The sequence below is a fragment of the Pyricularia pennisetigena genome, chromosome 3 (genome assembly GCF_004337985.1).
Source record: "Pyricularia pennisetigena strain Br36 chromosome 3, whole genome shotgun sequence".
Classification (NCBI taxonomy): domain Eukaryota; kingdom Fungi; phylum Ascomycota; class Sordariomycetes; order Magnaporthales; family Pyriculariaceae; genus Pyricularia; species Pyricularia pennisetigena.
The window spans coordinates 3389470-3413348 of NC_043742.1; the positions used below are offsets into that span (position 1 = coordinate 3389470).

General features: G+C 33.2%; 1 protein-coding gene across 1 annotated transcript in view; it reads right to left on the reverse strand.

The window, feature by feature from the left end:
* Positions 1-23879, reverse strand: part of PpBr36_02672 (uncharacterized protein) — a gene marked incomplete at both ends in the record, with an annotated part of 134724 nt that overhangs the window by 110129 nt on the left and 716 nt on the right. Inside the window, 4 exons of the mRNA XM_029889850.1 lie at positions 22626-22675; positions 22804-23207; positions 23270-23394; positions 23545-23873. Coding sequence (XP_029752861.1) covers positions 22626-22675; positions 22804-23207; positions 23270-23394; positions 23545-23873 — 908 coding nt within the window. The remainder of the gene's footprint in view (positions 1-22625; positions 22676-22803; positions 23208-23269; positions 23395-23544; positions 23874-23879) is intronic.

The following is a 23879-nucleotide window of genomic DNA, read 5'->3' on the forward strand; positions in this document are numbered from 1 at the left end:
GGATACGTTTTATTTATTTGTTTATCGTTATTTTCTGCACCGTTATTAATATTCGTATAGGATAATAGATCCTTATGCAAAGGTCCGGGTACTGATTTGGTTAAAAAATCAGCTATATTTAATTTAGTTGGTATATATTTCAACTCAACTAAATTATGATTTATAGTTTCGCGGCTAAAATAATATATTATATTGATATGTTTAGATCTTTTATGAAATTCCGGGTTTTCCGCGAGTTTTATGGTAGACGTATTATCCATTAAAATTAAAGGGGTTTTAATATTAAAGCCCAATTTTAAATTATTATTTATATAATTTAGCATATTGTTTAAATATATGGTTTTTTTAACGGCGTCCCGTAAAGCCATATACTCAGCTTCAGTCGACGATAAAGCTACCGTTTTCTGAAGTTGAAAAGTCCAACTTATTATATTGTTATCGTTATTTATGTTATAACTGTTGGACAGGTTAAATATATATCCAGTAGTGGAACGTTTTTGATTTAGGTCGTTAGCCCAATCAGAGTCTGTATATCCCTTAATAAATAATATATTATCGTTATTTTGGCTTTTATCCTGCAGGTTTATATTATTTATATTATTTATATTATTTATTAACTTTTCGTTAACGTTATTTTTATTGGATCCGTTATTGTTAACGTTATGTTGGGATATATTATTAACGTTATATTGTAGGCCAAAAGTGGGATTTTTTAGCAGATATTTAAAAACATTTTCAAGAATTTTGAAATGTTCAGCCCCAGAATTAGCCATAAACCTGGCGGCTAGGCACGTGCAATATATTATATTTGGGCGGCTTTTTATTGCTAAATATAGTAGTGAGCCTACTTTCTGTTGGAAATTTTTGATTTCCTCTTTTGATGCTTTATGTTTATTTATATCGAATTTTAAACCTGGTACCCCCGGAATGGTAGAAGGTTTTTCGTTATTTATAATATTAAATTTATTTAATATTTTATTAGTATAATTTTCCTGGCTAATAAAACCGGTTTTATTGTTTTTATTTATGGTTATCCTGTTACCCAAAAAATTGGACACAGGTCCCATATATTTTATTTTTATATATTTGGATAATCTTTTATAAAAAATATCCAATAACGATAAATTAGCATTAAATGCCAAAATATCGTCGAAGTGGCAAACTATAATAATGCCAAAAAATTGGCTATTATTATCTTAGTTTATATATACGCCTTCGTCGTATGGGAAAACAGTAAAACCTAACTTTATCAGCGTTTTGGTAAGGTATTTATACCAAAGTTTAGGCGCTTGTTTTAGACCATACAGGGTTTTATTTAATTTACCCATTTTATTTATATATTTTTTATCTGTATATAGCCCTGTAGGTAACTTTATATATATTTCGGTATCGATATCTGCGTGTAAAAACGCGTTTTTAACGTCATATTGAATAACGTACCACCCTTTATGTAATGCTAGCATTATAAGTATATGCCAGGTTTTTGTTCTACAAGTTGTAGAAAAGGTATCCAGGTAATCAACACCCATAATTTGGTGGAATCCCTGTACTACCCATCTGGCTTTATAACGATACCGTTTATTAATATCCGTAATAAAACGAATATTATTTATATTATTTAAGGGTTTTTTTTTTTAAAAACCCAGCGCCCAGTTATAGCTATTTTATTTGGAGGTAAATCCGTTATAGTAAAGGTATTGGATTCTGTTAAGCTATTATTTTCGTTTTTGCAAACCTGCAGCCAATTTTCCCAATTTTGGCTTTCCATGGCTTGTTTATAGGTATTCGGTTCTATTAACGAATTTGTTATTAATACGTAATTATCTTCGTTAAAATTAAATTTTAACGACTTATTAATATCACGTATCGTGAATAAAACGTCATTATATATTTTATATTTTGCAGAATTTATAGGGGGTTTATTTTTTATGTTTATTTTTATAGACGAATTGTTAGCTGCTTGGGGATTATTGTTATTGGTAATAACGTTGTTTTTATCAGCATTATTAACGTTATTCGCGTTATTAACGTTATTAATGTTATTTTTATCAACGTTATTATTTTTATTTATATTTGTATTATTTACTGGATTTACCTCGAAATCTGGTAAAAAAAATTCGACCTCGTTTATATTATTATTATTTATAATGGTATTTTCGTTGTTTATATGTGGATAAAATTTATCCGTTATAAAGGTAATATTTCTGACCAGGAGACATTTCCTTTTGTATGGGTCCCATATTTTATATATCTTTATATTAGGTGTAAAACCTACTAAAATACCAATTTTATTTCGAGGTTCAAGCTTCTCTTTATCATAGTTATCGTTATAGTAAATAATACATCCCCAAGGTTATATATAATTATTTACGTGAATTGCATTATTATTTATATTATTTTCATTTATATTGTGAAATATATTGGCTGGCGTCTGCATATTTAAAGCCGTATGTGGGGTGTTATTATATAGGTATACAGCGGTTAATAAAGCCTTACCCCATAAATAGTTAGGTGTTTTGCTATTAAATAGCATAGCGCTAACTTTATTAAATAGGGTTAAATTTATACGTTTTATTAACCCATTTGGCTCTTTTGTATATGCAGGCGTAAAATGGTGTATAATACCGTTATTCTGTAACGCAATTTTAAATTGGTTATTTATATATTCGCCTCCATTATCGGTAAAGAACTCTTTTATTGTTCTTTTACCATTTATATTAACGGTATCATTATCCATTTGTTTCTTATATATATTGAATGCCTTTAGGGCATCAGCCTTTGTTTTTAACAATGCAACACGTAAATAACGTGACTTTTTATCCAAAAACGTTATATAATATTTATAATAATTATACGTGGGTGGATTTATGGGTCCACCTAAATCGGAATGGATTTTGTCTAATATATTATAATTTATAATATTTGCAAAAGTCCTGTTTATTCTCCGATTGGATTTTGCAGCTAAGCAAATCTCACACGTATATTTATTATAATTATATATATCGTTTTTGGATATTTTTATTTTATTTATTTTTATTAACTGCAATAGGGGTGTTAACCCTATATGCCCATATTTAACGTGTAGTTTATATATTGCATTGGAAGAAATATCGTTATTATTCGATTTTTCTTCCGCATATAATATACAATTATTTTCCACAATTTGGGTAGGTAGGATATATAGCCCATTATTTTTATAACCTTTTGTTATTTTATGTTTATGTTTTTTATGTATCACTATCACTTTATTGTTTATAAAGGTTATAATATAGTTATGTAGTTGTGCAATAGAGAGTATATTGAACCCAAATTCTGGTACATAATACACGTTATTTATGATTTCTGTTATACCTGTATTATTGAACTTGACTTTTATAGTTCCCATCTTATTTATATTTAAATGGGAAACATTACCCCATTTAACAGTCGTATTTATATTTTTAACGTCTGTTAAATATTGTATATTGCAACATATATGAATTGTTACTGCACTGTTTATAATAAAATTGGAGGATTTTATAATAGAGTGCAATACAATATGTGGATTAAAGTCAGAATAAATTAAATTTGGAACAAACGTTGTAAAACAGTAATGTCCCAAATTCAAATAATCAGCTTTATTCCCGTTATTGGGGTAATTATTATTATAATTATAATTATAATTATAATTATAATTATTAATGGGTAAAGAATTTACCTTATTATTAACCTTATTGAAGGTTAAAAGTTCATTCAACGATACGGTATAATGTTTATTAATATTATCCTCACCACGACATTCATTTAAAATATTGGCAAAAAATAAATCTACCGTATATTTATCTGAATTATGCCGTAGCTTTTGAATAATATTTTGTGCAAAAAAGGTCCAATTTTGATTTAAAATATTTAATACCCAGGTTATAATAACCTTATTTTAAGTAATTAAACCTTTAGATTTTAAAACTAAATATAATTTTTTTATTTTATTCAAATAAACCTCGATATTATTGAGCGATTCTGGTACAGCCGAATAAAACTCCTTTAATAAAAGGAAATACGAAGTATAACCTTCAGGATTATATATATTTTTTAATTTATTCCAGGCTTCGTACGCAAAAGTGCATTTTTTTATATATAAAAAAGGTTTATTATCGCACAGTGATTTTATAAAGGCTAAAGCCAGCGTATTTTTGTTTGTATAATCCAGAGGTTTAAGGGTATTACTACCATTTTGGATACCATTGGGGATACCAGTGGGTTCCATGTTATTATTAGCATCGAAGCTAATAATAATTCCCTCCTTTTGCTCCAGGGTACATGCGAATCCCTTTACTTCCAAGGCCTCTTAAGCACGAATAACCCAAATAACGTAATTCTCGGTGCCCTTTAGGCTTACCATTGTATCGAAGGTAGCCATTTTAAATAAAGGGTCTTTTATTTGTATTGTATTTCGGTAACGGTCGGGATTGGGGTCGAAAGGGTTATTCGGTTAAATAGGTTTTGGAAAGAGCTTTCGGATGGTATAGGTCTCGTATCGATAGGACGAATAGCGGTGAAGATATAGGCGAGTGTTTGTTGAGGTATATAAGTAGGTATAGGATGGTGCAATATAACGGTCGGGTTTTCTCGACGGCGCGTGCGATTCCGGTTTCGGCAATTATACCGTTGGATAAAACGTGAATAGAGCTATCGAATGGTATAAGGCTCGGGATAATCCGAGATAGGGTTGAAAAATAATTGATGGATTTGATGGTATTGGTATCGGTATCGATTTCGTTGGTATGAGCTAATCCGGGCTTATAACCTGTAAGGAGGTTACGAAATAGAATAAGTTTAATCTTAAACGCGGGGAAAAGTGGATTACATATAAGGCTGATGGAACGTTGAAATGGCAGATAACCGTCTGCTAGCGGGTAATAGAGATGATATATTGTTATTGTTGCACAATTGATTCGTTAAATCGTTGAATTAATAAAGGTTATAAAGGTGATAAATTTAAGGCTAAGTTAGGAATTACGTGTTCGAATCCGTAGGTGCAGATTTTCGATCCGGATGTCCGGAATGCGGGGTCACGTCATATGATTTGGCCTTATTCATATGACTAACCTGCCGACCTATTGAGCCTAACGGCCCATTAAGCCTAACGGCTTATTGTGCTTATGCATGGACAGAAAATCTGCGACCACAACGGGATTCGAACCCACGCACTTCAACGTATATATAATATAAATTATGGTACGTGCATTATACCACTAAGCTAGATTAAGTATGACGTATTTGTTTTGTTGTTGAAACTATGAACAAAGACGTGATATATAAAGCTTTGTGTGTATAAACGCGTATACGTTTTATTTGTTATTTATTTATTTATTCGATGCAGGGTGACTAAGAAAATTAGCCCGTGCTAGCCGTTATAAGATAATGCAGGGTAGCTAATATAATTAGCCCTGCGCTAGCCATGTTCACAGATTTAAGTATAAGGAAATCTTTAAAAGGATACATAATAATGCTATTCGACGAGCTTTTAACTGGAGGGCGGTAAGGTAAACCACGGTAATAACGTTTACAATAAAGGTAAAACTATACGCACTATCGAAAACGGCCAAAAAACTATAGCCCTAAAACGGATTTTTAAAGAAATACACTTAGATTTGGGCCAGTTTTCGATTTTATATTGCGAAATTAGAGGAACGATTCACCTAATCGTTAATAAAAATTCTCGTATTCATACTAACCTGCGTTATATAGATATAGAGAATATATAATCTAAACAGGAACACGCCGAAAAGAATTGCCACGTTATTTACCTGTAAATAAATGTTATATTTGCAAATGGATTTACCAAATTATTATCGATTTTCAAATTCGAACATTTTAAAACGTTTCTGAATTTTTATAACGTTTAATAAAACTTGCAAGGGAGTTTGGAAATACGGTAAAAAGTACAATATTAAATAACGCGAATTCAACCTATTAAAAAAAGAATAACGAATATATAAAACAACGAATATTTAGGGCCGAAACCCACCCATAAAGGAACCAAATCACCGGCGTTAGCGCCGCCAGGAAATAATGTAAAATAAATACCCGTAATAGATTAAGTATTAAAAGTCGCACCTATTACCGCCGGTACCCCACCTATAATAATTAACCCCGATCCCATTCAAATATTATTAAATGGCTTTTTTTTACGTCTTACGGCGTAAAAAAATATTAAAAACCTTTCTTACGGGTTTTAACGCAAAAATACTTTTCGTTTGGAAAATGACCAATCTTTTCGCTTGGGATTCGGTCCAATCCCGGAAATAATACGTAAACACGTTCCGAAAAAATTGAATTTTTCTAACGGGGCTACGCGGCGATATAAAAAACGTTTAATCCAGGTCGCGCGCGGCGCATTTAAAAAACCCCCAATTGGGAAAAAAAACAGGTTTACCCGTTTCGGCAATTCCAATAACGCGGTAAGCGCGTTCCTCGAATACGGGAGCGCACGCCGGGTTAATTAACGTATAAACCGGTCGTAATTCCGGATAAATAGTTTTTCGTACACCCGAAATATAATACCGGGCGATTTATATAATCGTTTGGGCGTATAGGACGGGGGCGAAAACGACGCGATTACGGTACGTGTGAACATGGCTAGCGCAGGGCTAATTATATTAGCTACCCTGCATTATTTTACAACGGCTAGCACGGGCTAATTTTATTAGTCACCCTGCATCGAATAAATAAATAAATAACAAATAAAACGTATACGCGTTTATACACACAAAGCTTTATATATCGCGTCTTTGTTCATAGTTTCAACAACAAAACAAATACGTCATATTTAATCTAGCTTAATGGTATAATGCACGTACCATAATTTATATTATATATACGTTGAAGTGCGTGGGTTCGAATCCCGTTGTGGTCGCAGATTTTCTGTGCATATATAAACACAATAGGCCGTTAGGCTTAATGGGCCGTTAAGCTCAATAGGTCGGCAGGTCAGTCACATAAATAAGGCCAAATCATATAACGTGACCCCGCATTCCGGACATCCGGATCGAAGATCTGCACCTACGGATTCGAACACGTAATTCACAACTTAGCCTTAAATTCATCACCTTTATAACCTTCATCGATTCAACGATTCAACGAATCGATTATGCAACAACAATATATCATTTCTATTACCCGCTAACAGACGGTTATTTGCCATTTTAACGTTCCATCAACCTTATACGTGATCCACTTTTCCCCGCGTTTAAAATTAAGCTTATTTTATTTCGTAACCTCCTCACACTACGTATATTAACTCGCAACGTTTACAAATATATATTTTAAAATAAGGGAAATATTTACGAAACGGACGGGGCGGTCGTCGTTATCCTTTTTTTTTTTATTTTCCTCCTCCTTTTTAATTTCCTGTTTCCACCTTTTTTGTATTTTTCGGTTTTTATATATATAATTAATATTACCCCACGTTTTTTAATATGCCCGGAAACGGTTTTCAAAACGGCGGCCTAGGTAAACGCGGGGGCAGATTTGGTAATAGCAGGGGTAATAACGGGGGTAGGGGCGGATTCCGTAAATTTTTCCTCAGCGGCGGGGGGCGTAACGGGGGCGGGTACGGTAAAAGGTGCAAAAATGCAGCGGGGGCGGGCGCAGGGTCGGTAAAACCCCCAATTATTGGTGTTTCAGTAATAATTTCCTCGGTTTGCGTTTCGGAAATTACCGTTTTAACGGCGATAACGGCGGGGGCCACGTTAATAACCGTAAAAACGGCGCCGGCGGCGACGGTAAAAAAGATTTATATTTTACCGTTAATTTAACGCTATAAAATTAATGGTAAAATAAATTATACCCGTTGGTCTTTAACTTTTTATTGAGAAAATTGAAAAACGCGTTGCAATTGCAGCGTTTCGGTGGTATTAATTCGTTTATATATAGGGTGCGCGTTAATTATATCGCACGTTCGGAAATTCGCTATAGCGTAGGTAAGGATTTATAATTATGCGCGCTTTTCGGCGCGACCAAATCGATTCCCGTTAATAGGAGTAAAAAGAAAATTATTTTATACCCGTTAATTAGCGTTTAACCGTTATTTAGCGTACACCGCGGTTTGCGCGCAGCGTAACCCGCCAAATAAACGAAAAAAACCTATTTTTATTATTATTATTATTGTTATTAATATTAATAGGCGCGAAAATTGTTAAACGTAGAACGCAGGGCGCAGGCGATTTTTTACGAATTGGTTATTTGGGTATAAAATGGAATTTAAAATTAAAATTCAAATTTAAAAAAGCGAACGAAATATATATTCGCGATGCGTTTACCAATTTTATTACCAATAATTATCGTTATTTATATAATAAAGGGTATAATATTACGGATTCGCCGCCATTATAAGGGGTTTACCGCCTGCGTTAAATATAATAGGAAACGCTAAAAGTTGGTAAAACCCGTTTACGGCGCGCGTTGCACCGCTACCGTTTATTAGCATTATAATTTTTTTTATTTACGGAAACAAATGTATATGAATATTGGCCGTGAAGATTGTATATAATAATATAAGCAGTTAATTTTGCTCATTTACGCAAAATTAACTGGGGGGTGTGTTGCAAAAATTTGGTATTATATAATTAAAGGGATTTAGTTAGCGTCATATATATTATAAAAACGCTGCCACGCTAGTTAGCCTAGATAGCGCACCCTACCTGATTATATGGTTTTCCTACCATTTACATAAACTGTATGTGTACGTTCGTGTGCGTTAACATTTAATAGTTAATTTTAGTGTTTAAATTAGACCCCCTTATTCCGCAATAGGGACCGAACGTTCTATGTATTTTTCAGTTACATGGTTTTTCGACCAATTACATTAACCGAAAAGATCGCGTTCCTTTTAATTTGAGGACATTTTGTCGCATTTCGCCGTTTATGTAAATTCAGGGCTTATCCCTGAAACCCAAAGCTTTACAATTGATCCATTTCGCTCCATTTCGTGGTTTAATTACGGTTTTGCAATGTACCTGTGGGTCCATCCAAAAAACGCTTTGGTTCAGGTTTGAGGACAATTTGTCGATTTTCGCCGTTTATGGCGGTATTTTTGGCCTTTTTTTAACCGAAACTCCTTTATTATTCCACAACCACGCATAATATTGAAAAAATAAATTATCGTTGAAAATAGCGTTTAATACCGCTATTAGCAGCAATTCGATTTATTTTAGTAATTGCTATAATGGCCGAATTCGATACCATTTGCCCTTAATCCGTATATGGCGGTACTGTTTTTTCGATTTTTTTTGATTTTCGATTTCTTTTAATATTATTTTTAATTTTTGACCAAATTTTATAATTTTTGCACGTGGAGGGTCGTATATATTTATATATCGCTATATCAAATTCTGGCGGATATATTAGATTATATAAGCAGTTAAATAGGCGGATAGACAAAGTATATACTTTTTTGTATATAATTTATAATCGAAACTCGTTTATAATTTTACCAATTCTAACAATAATAAAACCAAAACTTCAGAAATCCGATTACGTATATAAACAAACGTCCAAATCCAGTCCTGCCTATAATATCGGCTTTAATAAGTGTTTAATAAAAGAAAATGCTAATTGTGTATTTTATAAATTTTTTTGCTTTATTTAATTAATTTTTTATTATTTTTGTTTTGCAGCCAAATTTTATGGTTTTTGCGCGTGCGGGGTGGGATATATATATTTAATATAATATCACACTTTTGTACGTTTATCCAATTATTTTAGCCGTTAAATATGCGGATAGGTAAAGTGTATCCAATTTTATATATATTTTGCAATCGAAATGTTTTTATATTTTTACCAATTTCAACATTAATAAAACCAAAGTTTGTAAAAATGGATTGTGCATACAAATAAACGTCAACGTGAAACCCAATTTACAATACAGGCCCTTTTTATTTTTTTATCATAAATGCTAGATTTGTGTTATTTTTATATTTTTTGCTTTATTTAATTGGACAAAATTTATAAAAAAAAACTTATCTAAAATTTATTAACAGACCTATAAAGGAATGTATCAATCAAAAATATTTTCATTCTACTAATATTTGCGTAAGTTATTTTATTTTTTAACAAATTGTAAATTTATATAAAAATATTAATAAAACTTTTATTTTAATCGATAATTGCATGCACTTTGCAGTGTTAGGTTCACTAAATTTTAAAAACTGTAATTTCAATTAAGGTTACTATTATATACCATTATTTAATAAACAATTTAAATATAATGAAAAATTGCAGATTTTATTTAATATTTTAATATCTTTCCATATACAGTAGCTATTAAAACGCGGCCGGCATTCAAATGATCAACAAACTCCAGTTAATTCAACGCAAATTATTATATATTTTTATAATTTCCATTTGTTTTTTTATTCAAATATTTAATTATATATTATAGTTACACCATTTCCTTTTACTATTATAATGCGAATATATTATATATTCCCGCTACAAACGGTAAAATACTACAAATTATCCTTATATTAATAAAATAATTATCAACGATATCGCAATATTAGGTATATTATTAATAATACCGTTATAAACGGCGAAACGCGACAAATTATCGTTGGTGGTACCGCCATGAACGGCGAAATGCGACAAAATGTCCTCAAACTAGAACGAGCGCGATCTTTTCGGCCAATGTAATTGGTCGAAAAGCCATGTGGCTGAAAGGTACATAAAGCGTTCGGTCCCCACTGCGGAGCAAGGGGGTTTAGTCCGAGCATTAAGATTACCGTTTATGGCGGTACCACCAACGATAATTTGTCGCTTTTCGCCGTTTATAAAGGTATTATTAATAATATACCTAATGTTGCGATATCGCGAATAATTGTTTTATTAATATGAGGGAAATTTGTAGTATTTTGCCGTTTATAGCGGGTATATATAATACATTCGCATTATAATGGTAAAAAAAATGGTACAACTATAACATATAATTGAATATTCGATTAAAAAAACTAATAAAAATTATAAAAATATATAGTAATGTGCGTTATATTTATTGGGGTTTATTGATTATTTAAATGCCGGCCGCGTTTTAATAGCCAATGTATTTGGAAAGATATTAAAATATTGAGTAAAATTTGTAATTTTTCATTATATTTAATTCTTATTTTAAATAATGGTATATAATATTGATTTTAGTTTAAATTACAGTTTTTATAGCTTAATAAACCTAACATTGCAAAGTGCATGCAATTATCAATTAAAACAAAAGTTTTATTAATATTTGTATATAAATTAACACTTTGTTAAAAAACTAAATAATTGACGCATATATTGGTAAAATTAAAATGTTTTTAGCTTATGCATTTTTTTATCAATTTATCAATAAATTTTATTTGAGTTTTTTTTTGATAAAATTTAATTAATCAAATAAAGCAAAAAATACAAAAATAATACAGATTTAGCATTGTTAACAATATGGGTTATTAACAGGGGTTTGGGCATTAGCTTAGGTGCGGCATAGTGCTAATCGCGTTGTAAAAGCCTGTAATTACAGGGTTTAAATGCATTAAATTATTTACTAAATTTGGGATTAATAAAATTTATTTATTGGTGGGGGAGATTTTGCTTTATCTCCCTTATATATTTTCCGACATTAAAATGGGGGTCCGCACCCCGTAAAAAGTTCCGGTGCCGCACACGATTTTCCGAAAAATTATTTTGTACACGTTGTTGAAAAAACACCCTCATTTCCATATAAACCATTTCTGGGTTCGCACTAATTTGCTGATTTGGTGAAATTTTTAACCCGGTATAGGGTAGTTGATTCGTAAATGCAGGGTGGGTATTAAACCCGGCATAGGGTGAAACCCCAGTCGCTAACATTTGAAATCGAAATTCCTGCAATATATAAAATATAATAGAAAATCCGACAGCCCCAACAACCCTATTTCGGCATTATTAATTGTGGTTTATATACAAAATAAAAGTGGACCTATTATATGCTAAATAACGTATATAATTAATAATCCCTTTTTTTTGCTACTGTTTACATAAAATCGGAAAAAAAAGTATATAAAAATAAAACTTTTAAAAAAAAAGAGATCCCCTTTATGTCCCAACCCGATTCGAACTCCTAATATAAACCCCCTGGATAATTAAGCCCTTTGTACCGACTTATAAACCCCGAAAATGGACGAACCCCCGAATTGGAAAAAAACCCCAAAATTGTAATAACCCCCGGATTTGAACCCCCGATTTGCATAATATTAACCCACGGAATCAACTATTAAACCAGGTAGCTAATTTGGTTATTCGTTGGTAATAGTCCAAATTAGGCATATTATATAGGGTATTTCGAATGCGTAAATCGCCCAAAATACGAGCTTTTTCAATTTTAATTCAATTTTTGGTATAAGGTCGGTATTAAATGTTTATTAATTAACCTGTGCAGGGTAGATTCGGGTAATACGGCCGGTATTAGGCTAATAACAATCCAATATTTGCAAACAAAGTAAATGTAATGGGTAATTAATTAATAAATTAATTAAATATTTTAAAATTTAGTAGGTAAAAACTAAGTTTTTAGGGGTTTAAACCCTATTAGCTTTGAAAAAAACCTTGTAAATTGGAAGCGTTAAACGCTTTATTAAGTTATAAACGGGCATTTGTTTGGATTCCAGGTATTTTAAAGTTATTAATCCTTTTGTAATTAATTCCCGTATATAATAAAATTTTAATAACGTATATTTAATACGTTGGTGGTGCGTAGGGTTATATGCGTTAATTATAAAACCTGTATTATTTCCAAATATTGTAATAAAACCTTTTATAAATAATCCCATTTTTATAAATAAGCTTTTAAACCATTATATTTTACGCAGGGCTTCCGTTAAAGTATTGGTTTCGGTTTTTGGAATGCTTAAAACCATAATACTAACTTTTTTGCATTTCCACGTTATAAAACCCCCAAATAAGGAATACAAATATCCGTAAATGGATTTTGAATTTTCCCTAGCCCCGGCAAAATTGCTATTACTAAAACCCAATAATTTGAGGCTTTTAGAACCCCCTATTAATAAATTGGGTAATAATTCGGCTTTAAATACTTTATTTCCGTAACAAATAAATAAAGATTTAATACCCGCTAAATATCGTAATAGGTTTTTAATTATCGTTAAATGGATTGTAATACCTTTTATTAAAAAACGTAAAAACCATTAAACCGTAAAACCGATATCCGGGCGCGTTAATAACATTAAATATATACAAATGCCGATAATACGCTGTAATAATTTAATTTTCAGCGCATTTACGGGCTTACCCCCGCTATGTTTTAACACACTCGGTTATAAAGGAACAAATATAAATTTACAATTCATTAATCCGAACGTTGCTAATATTTCCTTGATATACTAATTTTAATGGAGTTAAAATGGGCGTTAAAACTTATTCTTTGTAATTTAAACGCCTAAAAAATGGGCTGCAGGGCCCCTGTTTTCCAACGCGTATACCTTATTTAAAGCGGGTTTTTAAATCCTAAAAATATTGCAATTTAGGACCTATTAGCAGGTAATCGTTCACGAAGGTAACAATAAAATATTTGGATTTAACGTTATAAAAATCAGCGGGATTAGAGATTAATGGCTTAAAACCTTTTTTAAAAAATAGGGTTTTAAGTTTGTTTTACCATTTTTTGGACCCTATTTTAAACTATATAACGCTTTTTTCAACTATATAACCTGCAATTCTTTCGGGTTTTAACCCATTTCCACTAAAGTTTTAGAGGCGGTAGGGTTACGATTTTTTACTTATTCGGTAAAACCGTTTGGAATTTGCAAATGTATATTTACGTCGGTAAAGTCACTATTTAAAAACGCACCGATAAAATCGATTTGTTTTATTTCCCAATTTTGTGTATTAGCTATAGCTAATAATATACGCCAGGTAAATGGTATATTAGTGCCAGGAATAGTTTCGATATAATTGAGGCCTTCGACCTATTAAAAACCCCTAATAATAAACCTAATTTTATATTTTACATATTTATTATTTTTATCCTTTTTTAATTTAAATACCGGCCGGGTAAAAACGAGTTTACGGCCTATAAGTATTTTAATTATTGGGATAAAACGGAAGGTTTTTGCAGCAACGATTTAGTCGAATTCAAACGCTAAAACAGCTAATTATTAAACATTTTTAAAATTATGCAAGGCCTGTTAGTAATTATTTGGTTTACCATCTTCAATAGGCTTTTTTTATTTTCTTTTTGGTTTGAAAATAAAAATAATGCACGTAATTTATATTTATTAGATTTGGGTTTTTGGACTGCGAATTTAACTCCATATTTTATATTTTAGGTGCTAAAAACACCGGAATTTCCGTTGTTTTAGGTATTGGATTAGGTACCGCTACCGTTATAGGCTTTAAAGGGCGAACGGTAGGTTATACAGGCCTGGCGGGCATTATATTTTCAGGGTTTAAATTTATATAACGGGTAGTAATTACCCTGTAACCGGTGGTAAATACCCTATATTTTTTGGGTTTTTTAGGGGATAATTATCAGTTGGAACGCTGTTAATTTCGTTTTTAAATTCAAAGTTAAAATCCCCTTTTAAATTTCTATTTCACCTTTTCAAAATCTGTAACGTTTCCCCTGGAATAACCAAATTTTCAACGGTTGTACCCTTTATAATTTTTTCGGTAAAGGTCTTATATACGGCCCGTTTAACGGGTACGTAAACCAACGCTGTAAAATTTAATAAATAGGTTAAAAATTTTACCGTTTCGATGCGGGGAACCAATTTATTAAGTTTTTGGCGTTTTTCCAACGGTATAATAACCTGGTATATAGTACCAATAACCCAAAAATGCCCTAAATTGGGTTTATGCGGAAATACAGGTTAAGATTCGGAATAAGATTCCTCGTTAAGTGTTAAATCCCTATTAATCACCGCTTTACGGTTAATTAAATCAATTATAGTAAATAGTAAATAATATTATAAATATAATAGTAAACCCGCCGTTATAATAATAAACCAAAATTTATCCAAAATAACTTGAACGGACCGTTCCTTTAATCCGTTTTGGCCGTGGTTATAAGGATTCAAAATGCTAAAATTAACATTTTTATTTGTAAACCAATTTTAAAAGTTTGTATTAACTTCGTACCCCCCATCGAAATGAAAATTTAAAGGGTAACGCCCGTACGTAGCCTTTAAAACCCTAAAAAAACCTTTAATAGCCATTAAAACCGTAAATCCGGCTTTATTTTTTAATAGGATAAACCACCGAAAACGTGATTTTCGGTCCACTAATAACAAAAATACGGGTTTTTTATTGTAAGGATTAGGTTTAAAAATCACTGTATTACCTTTTATAAAATCGAAAGTATTAGGGGGTGTAAGGAGTACGACCTTATTTATACGCCTAACAAAAATGGTTTTAATACACGCAATATAGGTAATTGCCCTAATTTTGTCGAAATTAGGTAAACCTTTTATAATTTTAGCGGTTTTTTTTTAGCAATTATAACCTTATATGCCCCAAATGCCTATATTATAACAGGGCTTTTTAGGCCTGGATTTCGTTATAATTACCTGTAATTCCGTTTCCTTTAAAGGTTAACCAACCGTCCGTAATCCGTTTTAAGTTTAAAAAAAAGTAATTTACAGGGGCTTGTTTTAAATCCGATAATAAAAAAGGTTTTAAAAACGGATTTTTTGTGTGGGAAACCCCCTTTTTTCGGAAATAATCCTTTTTATATTAGGTTATATAAAAATGTTACCAAACGGTGTACCGGGCCTACGGGGCCCAATTTTACGTGGACTTTTAGGGTTTTTACCGCTAAATTTTTACGTTATAGGTAAATTTACAGTTATTTCCGTATTTTATTCGGGATTTAGCTTTTCCGTTACCGTATTTTTTTCCGGTTCCGAATCGGTGTAAATTTTATAATTTTCGTAATTTTCGGGGTTTATATTACTTAGTTTTATTTCCAACGGGGTTGCGTAACCCTTTACAACCCCTTGCAAAACCATATTAAAAGCGGTGTTATATTTACCTATCATATAGGCGTAATTCGAAATAACGTTATTTCGAACAAGGATATCGCACCCTTTAACCTTTAAATAAAACGAATATTTAGCGGTAAACGTCCCCACGCCTTGCGATCCTTATCGTATAAGGTATCCTTTAGAAATACGCCCCCTGTATTATAGTGTATAAAACCACTAACGATATTTATTCCAAACGAAGGGATATATAAAACGTTATTTAACGTAACTTTGTTAAATTCGTTAGCTTTTTGGCCGTAACTGACCTGTATTTTTACAATTCCGGTATTTACAGGCCTAATAGGGCCACCTTTTGTACCGATTTCGATTGTAAAGCCGGGGGTATAATCGGTAAAAAATTGCTTATTTGCAAAAATATGGTGCGTATTACCTGTATCGTACAAGATAAAGTAACCTAGTTTCCATAGTTGAGGGGTCCTTTTTACGCCGCATCCAGGTTTCGTTTGAACCCTAAATTTAGCTGTTAAAATTTGTGGTTTTAACGTTTTACCGGTATCGGTTTCCGAATCCGAATCCGAACGTAATTTTATAATTCCGCTAATAGCGGAATTAACCTTTTATTCCAAAGCGTTATACGTTGCGCTTTCGTTAACGTTACCTGGAATCGAACCCGTAAATAATTCGAAATTTATAAAAATTATGGACGTTTAGTGTGAACATGGCTAGCGCAGGGCTAATTATATTAGCTACCCTGCATTATTTTACAACGGCTAGCACGGGCTAATTTTATTAGTCACCCTGCATCGAATAAATAAATAAATAACAAATAAAACGTACACGCGTTTATACACATAAAGCTTTATATATCACGTCTTTGTTCATAGTTTCAACAACAAAACAAATACGTCATATTTAATCTAGCTTAATGGTATAATGCACGTACCATAATCTATATCATATATACGTTGAAGTGCGTGGGTTCGAATCCCGTTGTGGTCGCAGATTTTCTGTGCATGCATAAGCACAATAGGCCGTTAGGCTTAATGGGCCGTTAGGTTCAATAGGTCGGCAGGTCAGTCACATGAATAAGGCCAAATCATGTGACGTGACCCCGCATTCCGGACATCCGGATCGAAGATCTGCACCTACGGATTCGAACACGTAATTCACAACTTAGCCTTAAATTCATCACCTTTATAACCTTCATCGATTCAACGATTCAACGAATCGATTATGCAACAACAATATATTATCTCTATTACCCGCTAGCAGACGGTTATTTGCCATTTTAACGTTCCATCAGCCTTATACGTGATCCACTTTTCCCCGCGTTCAAGATTAAGCTTATTCTATATCGTAACCTCCTCACATTTAGCGGTTAATTCGTTGGGGGAGGATTTAATATTTTTTGCAAAAGCAGAATCCGAATTAAAGTTTTTACTTTTTTTTCGTAATTTAAAGGTGTTTTTCTGCCTATTATTTTCTTTTTTTGCGCCTTTTTTAGCCTTTTTTTTACCCGATTTTCTACCTTTAAGCCTATAATTAACGGCCTTAGCCGTTGTAAGGCCTAAAATCGAATTTTCGGATATAAGGTCCGCCATAAGGTATTGCAAATTTAATTTTTCCGAATTTTGGCCTATTACCTGCAAAACCCGTTGGGTATCGCGTTGGCGTTCGGTCCAGGTAAGGAATATCCCCTCCAGGGCCCGTAGGTACTAATTTCGTACATTTACGGTGTTAGTTTGCTTGTTAATATTCGCTAATTTAATTACTAATAAGTTAAAACGGTTGTTAAATTTAGGTATTATTCCTTTCAATTTCGAAAAATTTAAAGCGTGGAATTCCCAATATAGTGAATTTCGACTAATTTCGGGTGCAGCGGAATAGCTATCTTCCAGGGTTTTATAAACTGTTACGGGGTTGGAATACCATATAATAAATTCGAGAAATTCTTTAATTAAATTGTTTTTTATAAATAATAATAGGATTAATTGTTCGTATTCCGGTAAAGTATAACCAATTTTAGGGTTGGAAATAAACTCCGCTGTTTTTATAACCCTAAATTATATTATTAACGCCTATTTCCACAAATCGTAATTGCTAACCTTTATTAATTTACAATTTTCGGGGAAGGAAAATACTCGTTTCGATAGTTTTTAATTTATCCCGTCACCTAAAATTAGGTTACCAGGTGGATTAGGGGGTACGGTAACGGGTTTATTTTCCGAATTATTTATAAAATTAGTGGAATTACCGCTTTTTAGGGTTAATAGGGCAGTTAACTGTTAAATTCTTTTTTAAAATTAATCTATTTGCGTAATTAACGCTTTTCATTGCAGGTTTCAAATTTGTAATTTAGCGGTTAAAATTTGGTTTGGGCTGGGCTTAAGCCCTTTCTCTGTTGCAATTGGGCCTGGGAAGCCCGATATAGGGCTATTTTCCATTATAGGGTAATTTAAATTATAATTGCAATTCGCTAATTTATAATTATAATTAAGTAACCTAATTGCTTAAAAGTAAATACCCTATTTAATTTAGGATCTGTTATACCATTTGCCTTTTAACGGGTACAGGTTTGTAATTGCCAATTGCAGGGTTTATTGCTATTTTCAGTGGTTAAAATCCATTAAAATACAGGGTTGGAATCCCTGAAATCCCCAATTAATGGGTGCCCTGGTACTTGTACCAATCCAGGTGCACGTAACGAATTCAATTCCTTAAGTGGGTGCAGGGTAGATTGCAGGGTATCGTGCAGGGTAAATCACAGGGTATCCTACAGGGTAAACTAACCATTAACGTAATTCCGCTAATGGGTTTATGGGTTATTGTAAATTTTATTAAACGCATTAGGATTTAATGGGTTATTAGCGAACGAATACAGGGGTTTTTAGCCCTAATTCGCTAACGTAAACCCTATTAAAAATTTGAGCCAATTATATTGGCGTGCACGATTTATAAAAACCATACCAAAAATTTTTTTGGATTTGCAATGTAAGCGATCGCTGCAGTACCTGAAAGGGCCTAAATCGAACGCTAATTTTTAGCGATCCCCATTGTAAATACAGGGGGGTTAGGTGCTAAATTAGCGTTTAAAACCAACAATTTTGCACAAAAACAGCAATATTTTCGTCAATATACGTGCTGTAAAAATGCGATAATAACCAAAATAAAACCTAAACTTTAGGCTTTCCAGCGATGCAAAATACACTTTAATGCACAAACTAGAACCTTTCCGGGCTTATAACCTGTTAACAAAATAGGTTGCTAACAGGGGGTTAGGCATTAGCCTAAATGCGGCGTAATGCTAATTGCGTTGTAAAAACCTGTAATTACAGGGTTTAAATGCACTATATTATTCACTAATATTTGGATTAATTAATTTAATTTATCGGTAGGGGAAATTTTGCTTTGTTTCCCTCATATATTTTCCGATATCGAAATGGGAGTCGGTACGCCAAAAAGCGTTCCAGTGCCGCACACGATTTTCCGAAAAATTATTTTATATGCGTTGTTGAAAAAACACCCTTATTTCCATATAAATTATTTTTAGGTTCGCACTAATTTGGTGATTTGGTGAAAATTTCAACTAAGTACAGGGTAGCTGACTCGTAAATGTAGGGTGGGTATAAGACCCGGTACAGGGTAAAACCCCATTCGCTGACTTTGAATCGCAACTCCTGCACCACATACACAAAATATAACAGAAAATCCGACAGCCCCAACAGCCCCATTTCGGCACTATCTATTGTGGCTTATATACAAATAAAAGTGGACCCATTACATGCTAAATTACGCATATAATTAACAAACCCCATTAACGCGTAAACGTTTTCAGATTTAAAAATTTCGTAATGTTTGTTTAAAAAAAAATATTCGCGATGGGGCAGGTCGGGTAATTTCGTAAAAATTTGCCGTTATTATTTAAACGTGGATAAATTGCGTAAAATTGGTACGTCGGTAACGGTGGCGCCAAAATTTGGTAATATTGCGAATAAATTTGGTTTCGGGGTTTATTTCCGTTTCGGATTCGGATTTTTTCGGTAATTGTTTTTAATCGATTAAAAAAAGTTTAAATTCCCATTCATTTTCGGATATAAGATTAAACAATAATAATTGGAATAACGATAAAAACGAAAATGATTGCAATATCGATAAAAATAATGGGGTTAGGTCGGATATAAAATATTGGGTTGCCAATTGCGCGGATGGAAATATTTTTTCGGGTATATTTATTGGTATTATAGGAAATATATTTTCGATCATTGGATTTAGGATTTATTTGGTTTAATGATATATTAAATAAAAGTTAATATGCGTAAATATATAGTATAATAATAATTCTTTTTTATTCTTTTGTATATCGGGTGGAATGGTGGTTGGCGATAACGCAATATTGGGTGTTTTATTGGTGGTACCGCTATAAACGGCGAAATGCGACAAAATGTTTTCAAATTAAAACGAGCGCGATCTTTTCGGCCAATGTAATTGGTCGAAAAACCATGTGGCTAAAAGGTATATGGAGCGTTCGGTCCCTATTGCGGAGCAGGGGGTTTAATCTGAGCATTAAAACTAGTTAGTTAGCCTAAATAGCGCACCCTATAGTTTTAATGCCCAAATTAAACCCCCCTATTTCGCAATAGGGACCGAACGCTCCATATACCTTTTAGCCACATGGTTTTTCGACCAATTACATTGGCCGAAAAAATCGCGCTCGTTCTAGTTTGAGGACATTTTGTCGCGTTTCGCCGTTTATGGCGGTGTTATTCATAATATACCTAATGTTGCGATATCGCTAATGATTATTTTATTGATATAAGGATAGTTTGTAGTATTTTGCCGTTGATAGCGGGTATAAATAATATATTCGCATTATAATGGCCAAAAGAAATGGTACAACCATATTATACAATCAGATATTCGAATAAAAAGAATAAATCAAAGAATAAAAATGTATAGTATTTTGCGTTGAATTTATTGGAGTTTGTTAATTATTTAAATGCCGGCCGCGTTTTTATAGCCACAGTATTTGGAAACATATTAAAATATTAAATAAAATTTGTAATTTTTTATGATATTTAATTCTTGCTTTAAATAATGGTACATAATATTGATTTTAGTTTAAACTACAGTTTGAATAGCTTAATAGACCTAACACTGCAAAATGCATGCAATTATCGATTAAAACAAAAATTTTATTAACAGTTTTATATTGATTAATAATTTGTTAAAAAACTGAATAATTTACGCAAATATTGGTAGAATTAAAAAAGAATTTAATCTATGCATTTTTCTATCAATTTATTAAAAAACCTTATGTAACTTTTCTTTTATAAATTTTATTTAACTAAATAAAGCAAAAAATACAAAAATAATACAAATTTAGCATTTGTTTCTATAAAAAAACAAAAAAGGCCGGTATTGTAAATCGGGTTTAACGTTGACGCTTGTGTATATATATAATCCAGGCTTTCAAATTTTGGTTTTATTAATGCTAAAATTGGTAAAAATGTAAAAGCATTTCGATTGTAAAATATATATAAAATTGGATACACTTTACCTATCCGCATATTTCACGGTTTAAATAATCAGATATACGTACCAAAATGTAGTATTATATTTAATATATATATGACATCCCCCACGTGCAAAAACCACAAAATCTGGCTGCAAAACAAAAATAATATAAAATAAATCAAATAAAACAAAAAAATTTATAAAATACACATTTAGCATTTTATTTTATTAAACAGTTTTCAAAACCGATATTATAAGTAAAACTGGGTTTGCACGTTTATTTATATACGTAATCGAATTTCTGAAGTTTTGGTTTCATTATCGTTAAAATTAGTAAAATTATAAACGAATTTCGATTGTAAATTATACATAAAAATATATACTTTACCTATCCGTTTATTTAACTGTTTATATAATATGGTATATGTACCAAAACTTATTATGACGATATATATATATATACGACCCTCCACGTGCAAGAATTATAAAATTTGGTCAAAAATTAAAAATAATGTTAAAAAAATCGAAAATCGAAAAAAAATCGAAAAAGCAGTACCGCCATAAACGGATTAAGGGCAGGTGGTATCGAATTCGGCTATTATAAAAAATAAAAAAATAAATGAAATCGCTGCTAATAGCGATATTTAACGCTATTTTCAACGATATTTTCTTTTTTCAACATTTTGCGTAATTGTGGAATAATAAAGGAGTATCGGTCGAAAAAAGGCCAAAAATACCGCTATAAACGGCGAAAATCGACAAATTATCCTCAGACCTGAACCAGAGCGTTCTTTGGATGGACCCACAGGTACATTGCAAAGCCGCAATTGAGCCACGAAGTGGATCAATTGTGGAGCTCTGGGCTTCAGGGATGAGCCCTGAGACTACTAACGAGCGTGGCAGCGCTTTTATGGTGTGCACAGCGCTGACTAAGCTCCTCTGCTCATGTGATGCCAAGATCTATCTACTGCAACAAATGTCACGTTTTCGAGGGGTAAACATTAGTTCCAGCTTCCCTGGCCTGGCAATAATTAAATCCTGACGTTTTAGTCCGATATTGTTCCCATCTTCTCCAGGAGCAAAACTTGGCTCGTAATGCCACACAGTATGGGCAATCACCATACGCATGATCGTGAGCGATATCTGCTTGCCGACGCAGCTCCACCGACCTGTCAAAGAAAAAGGAAACAGGGGGCGATATATTTTAGCAAAGTATCTGATGTTCAACCCGCTCCTTTGGCCGTGCGGGAAAAAAATGCCATCAGGGTTCGAAGAAAACATGCTTCAGAAGACTCACCTGTATTGAAGGGCGCATACGCTCGCCGCTCCATGATGAACTCAGGCTGGGTCGTCCACCGCTCGGGGATGAAATCGTCGGGAAAAGCGAAGAACCTCTCGTCGCGTTGCTGCGCCCGGACCGGCACCCAAACGCTCACCTCGCCGGGGATGTGCGTGCCGGCGATCTCGATGCCCTCGGGCGGCGTCATCCGGGCGCTGCCGTTGCCCGCCGGCGGCTGCAGCCGCAGGGTCTCGTCGATGACGGCTTGGAGAAAGGGCAGGCCGCGCAGGTCGGCGTCGCAAAACTCGTCCAGCGTGGTCTTCCCAAAGACCGGCGCCAGCTCTTCCAGCAGCCGCACCTGCGCCCAGGGGTGTTTGGTGAGGTAGTAAAAGATCCATGCCATGGTTCCCGAGGTGGAATCTCTGTTTGCGCCCATTAGTAGAAAGATTACCATTTCCGCATGTTTGCTAGTGTTGTGACTTACGTTGCTCCGATGAGAATCGCTTGCGATTCTGTATATATGGAGTTCATTGAATTGAATGATGTTTGCTTCCCTCTAAAATCCTGGAGGAAGTATTTCAATATGTCCACCTTGTCCTCAGAGTCATCCTGTAAAAATCATGTCAGTAGTTTTGCTCTTGATCTAATTTTGGCTCATGGAAAGTAAAAAAAAAAAAAAAAAGAAAAAAGACCATATTCCCCTTTTCGTTCCAACCATATCAATGCATATCATTATATGAATAGAAGAGATCAACTCACCGCTATTCTCTTGTCGACCGTCCTGATCGAGAGCTCCTCAAATTCTTTCTGCTCCTTGGCAAGCCCGAGATCAACAGCAAGCTGCACCGGCCAAGCAAGAAATCCCAGCTTTCCAAACGGCTTGAAGCTAGCCTCCAGCAGATGAAGCGTCCGGTTTTCCCTGCCACTCTTGACGGTTTGGTAATCTGCCGAGTATCCCACAGCTCCGGTGAGGTCAAAGGAAAGTAACATCATGTAATGGCTGATGTCTATCGGTCCTTGGATCTTGGAGAGCGTATCCAGCCACACCTTGACCTCTTTGAGGATCTTCGGTTCATACTGGGGGAGCACTACAG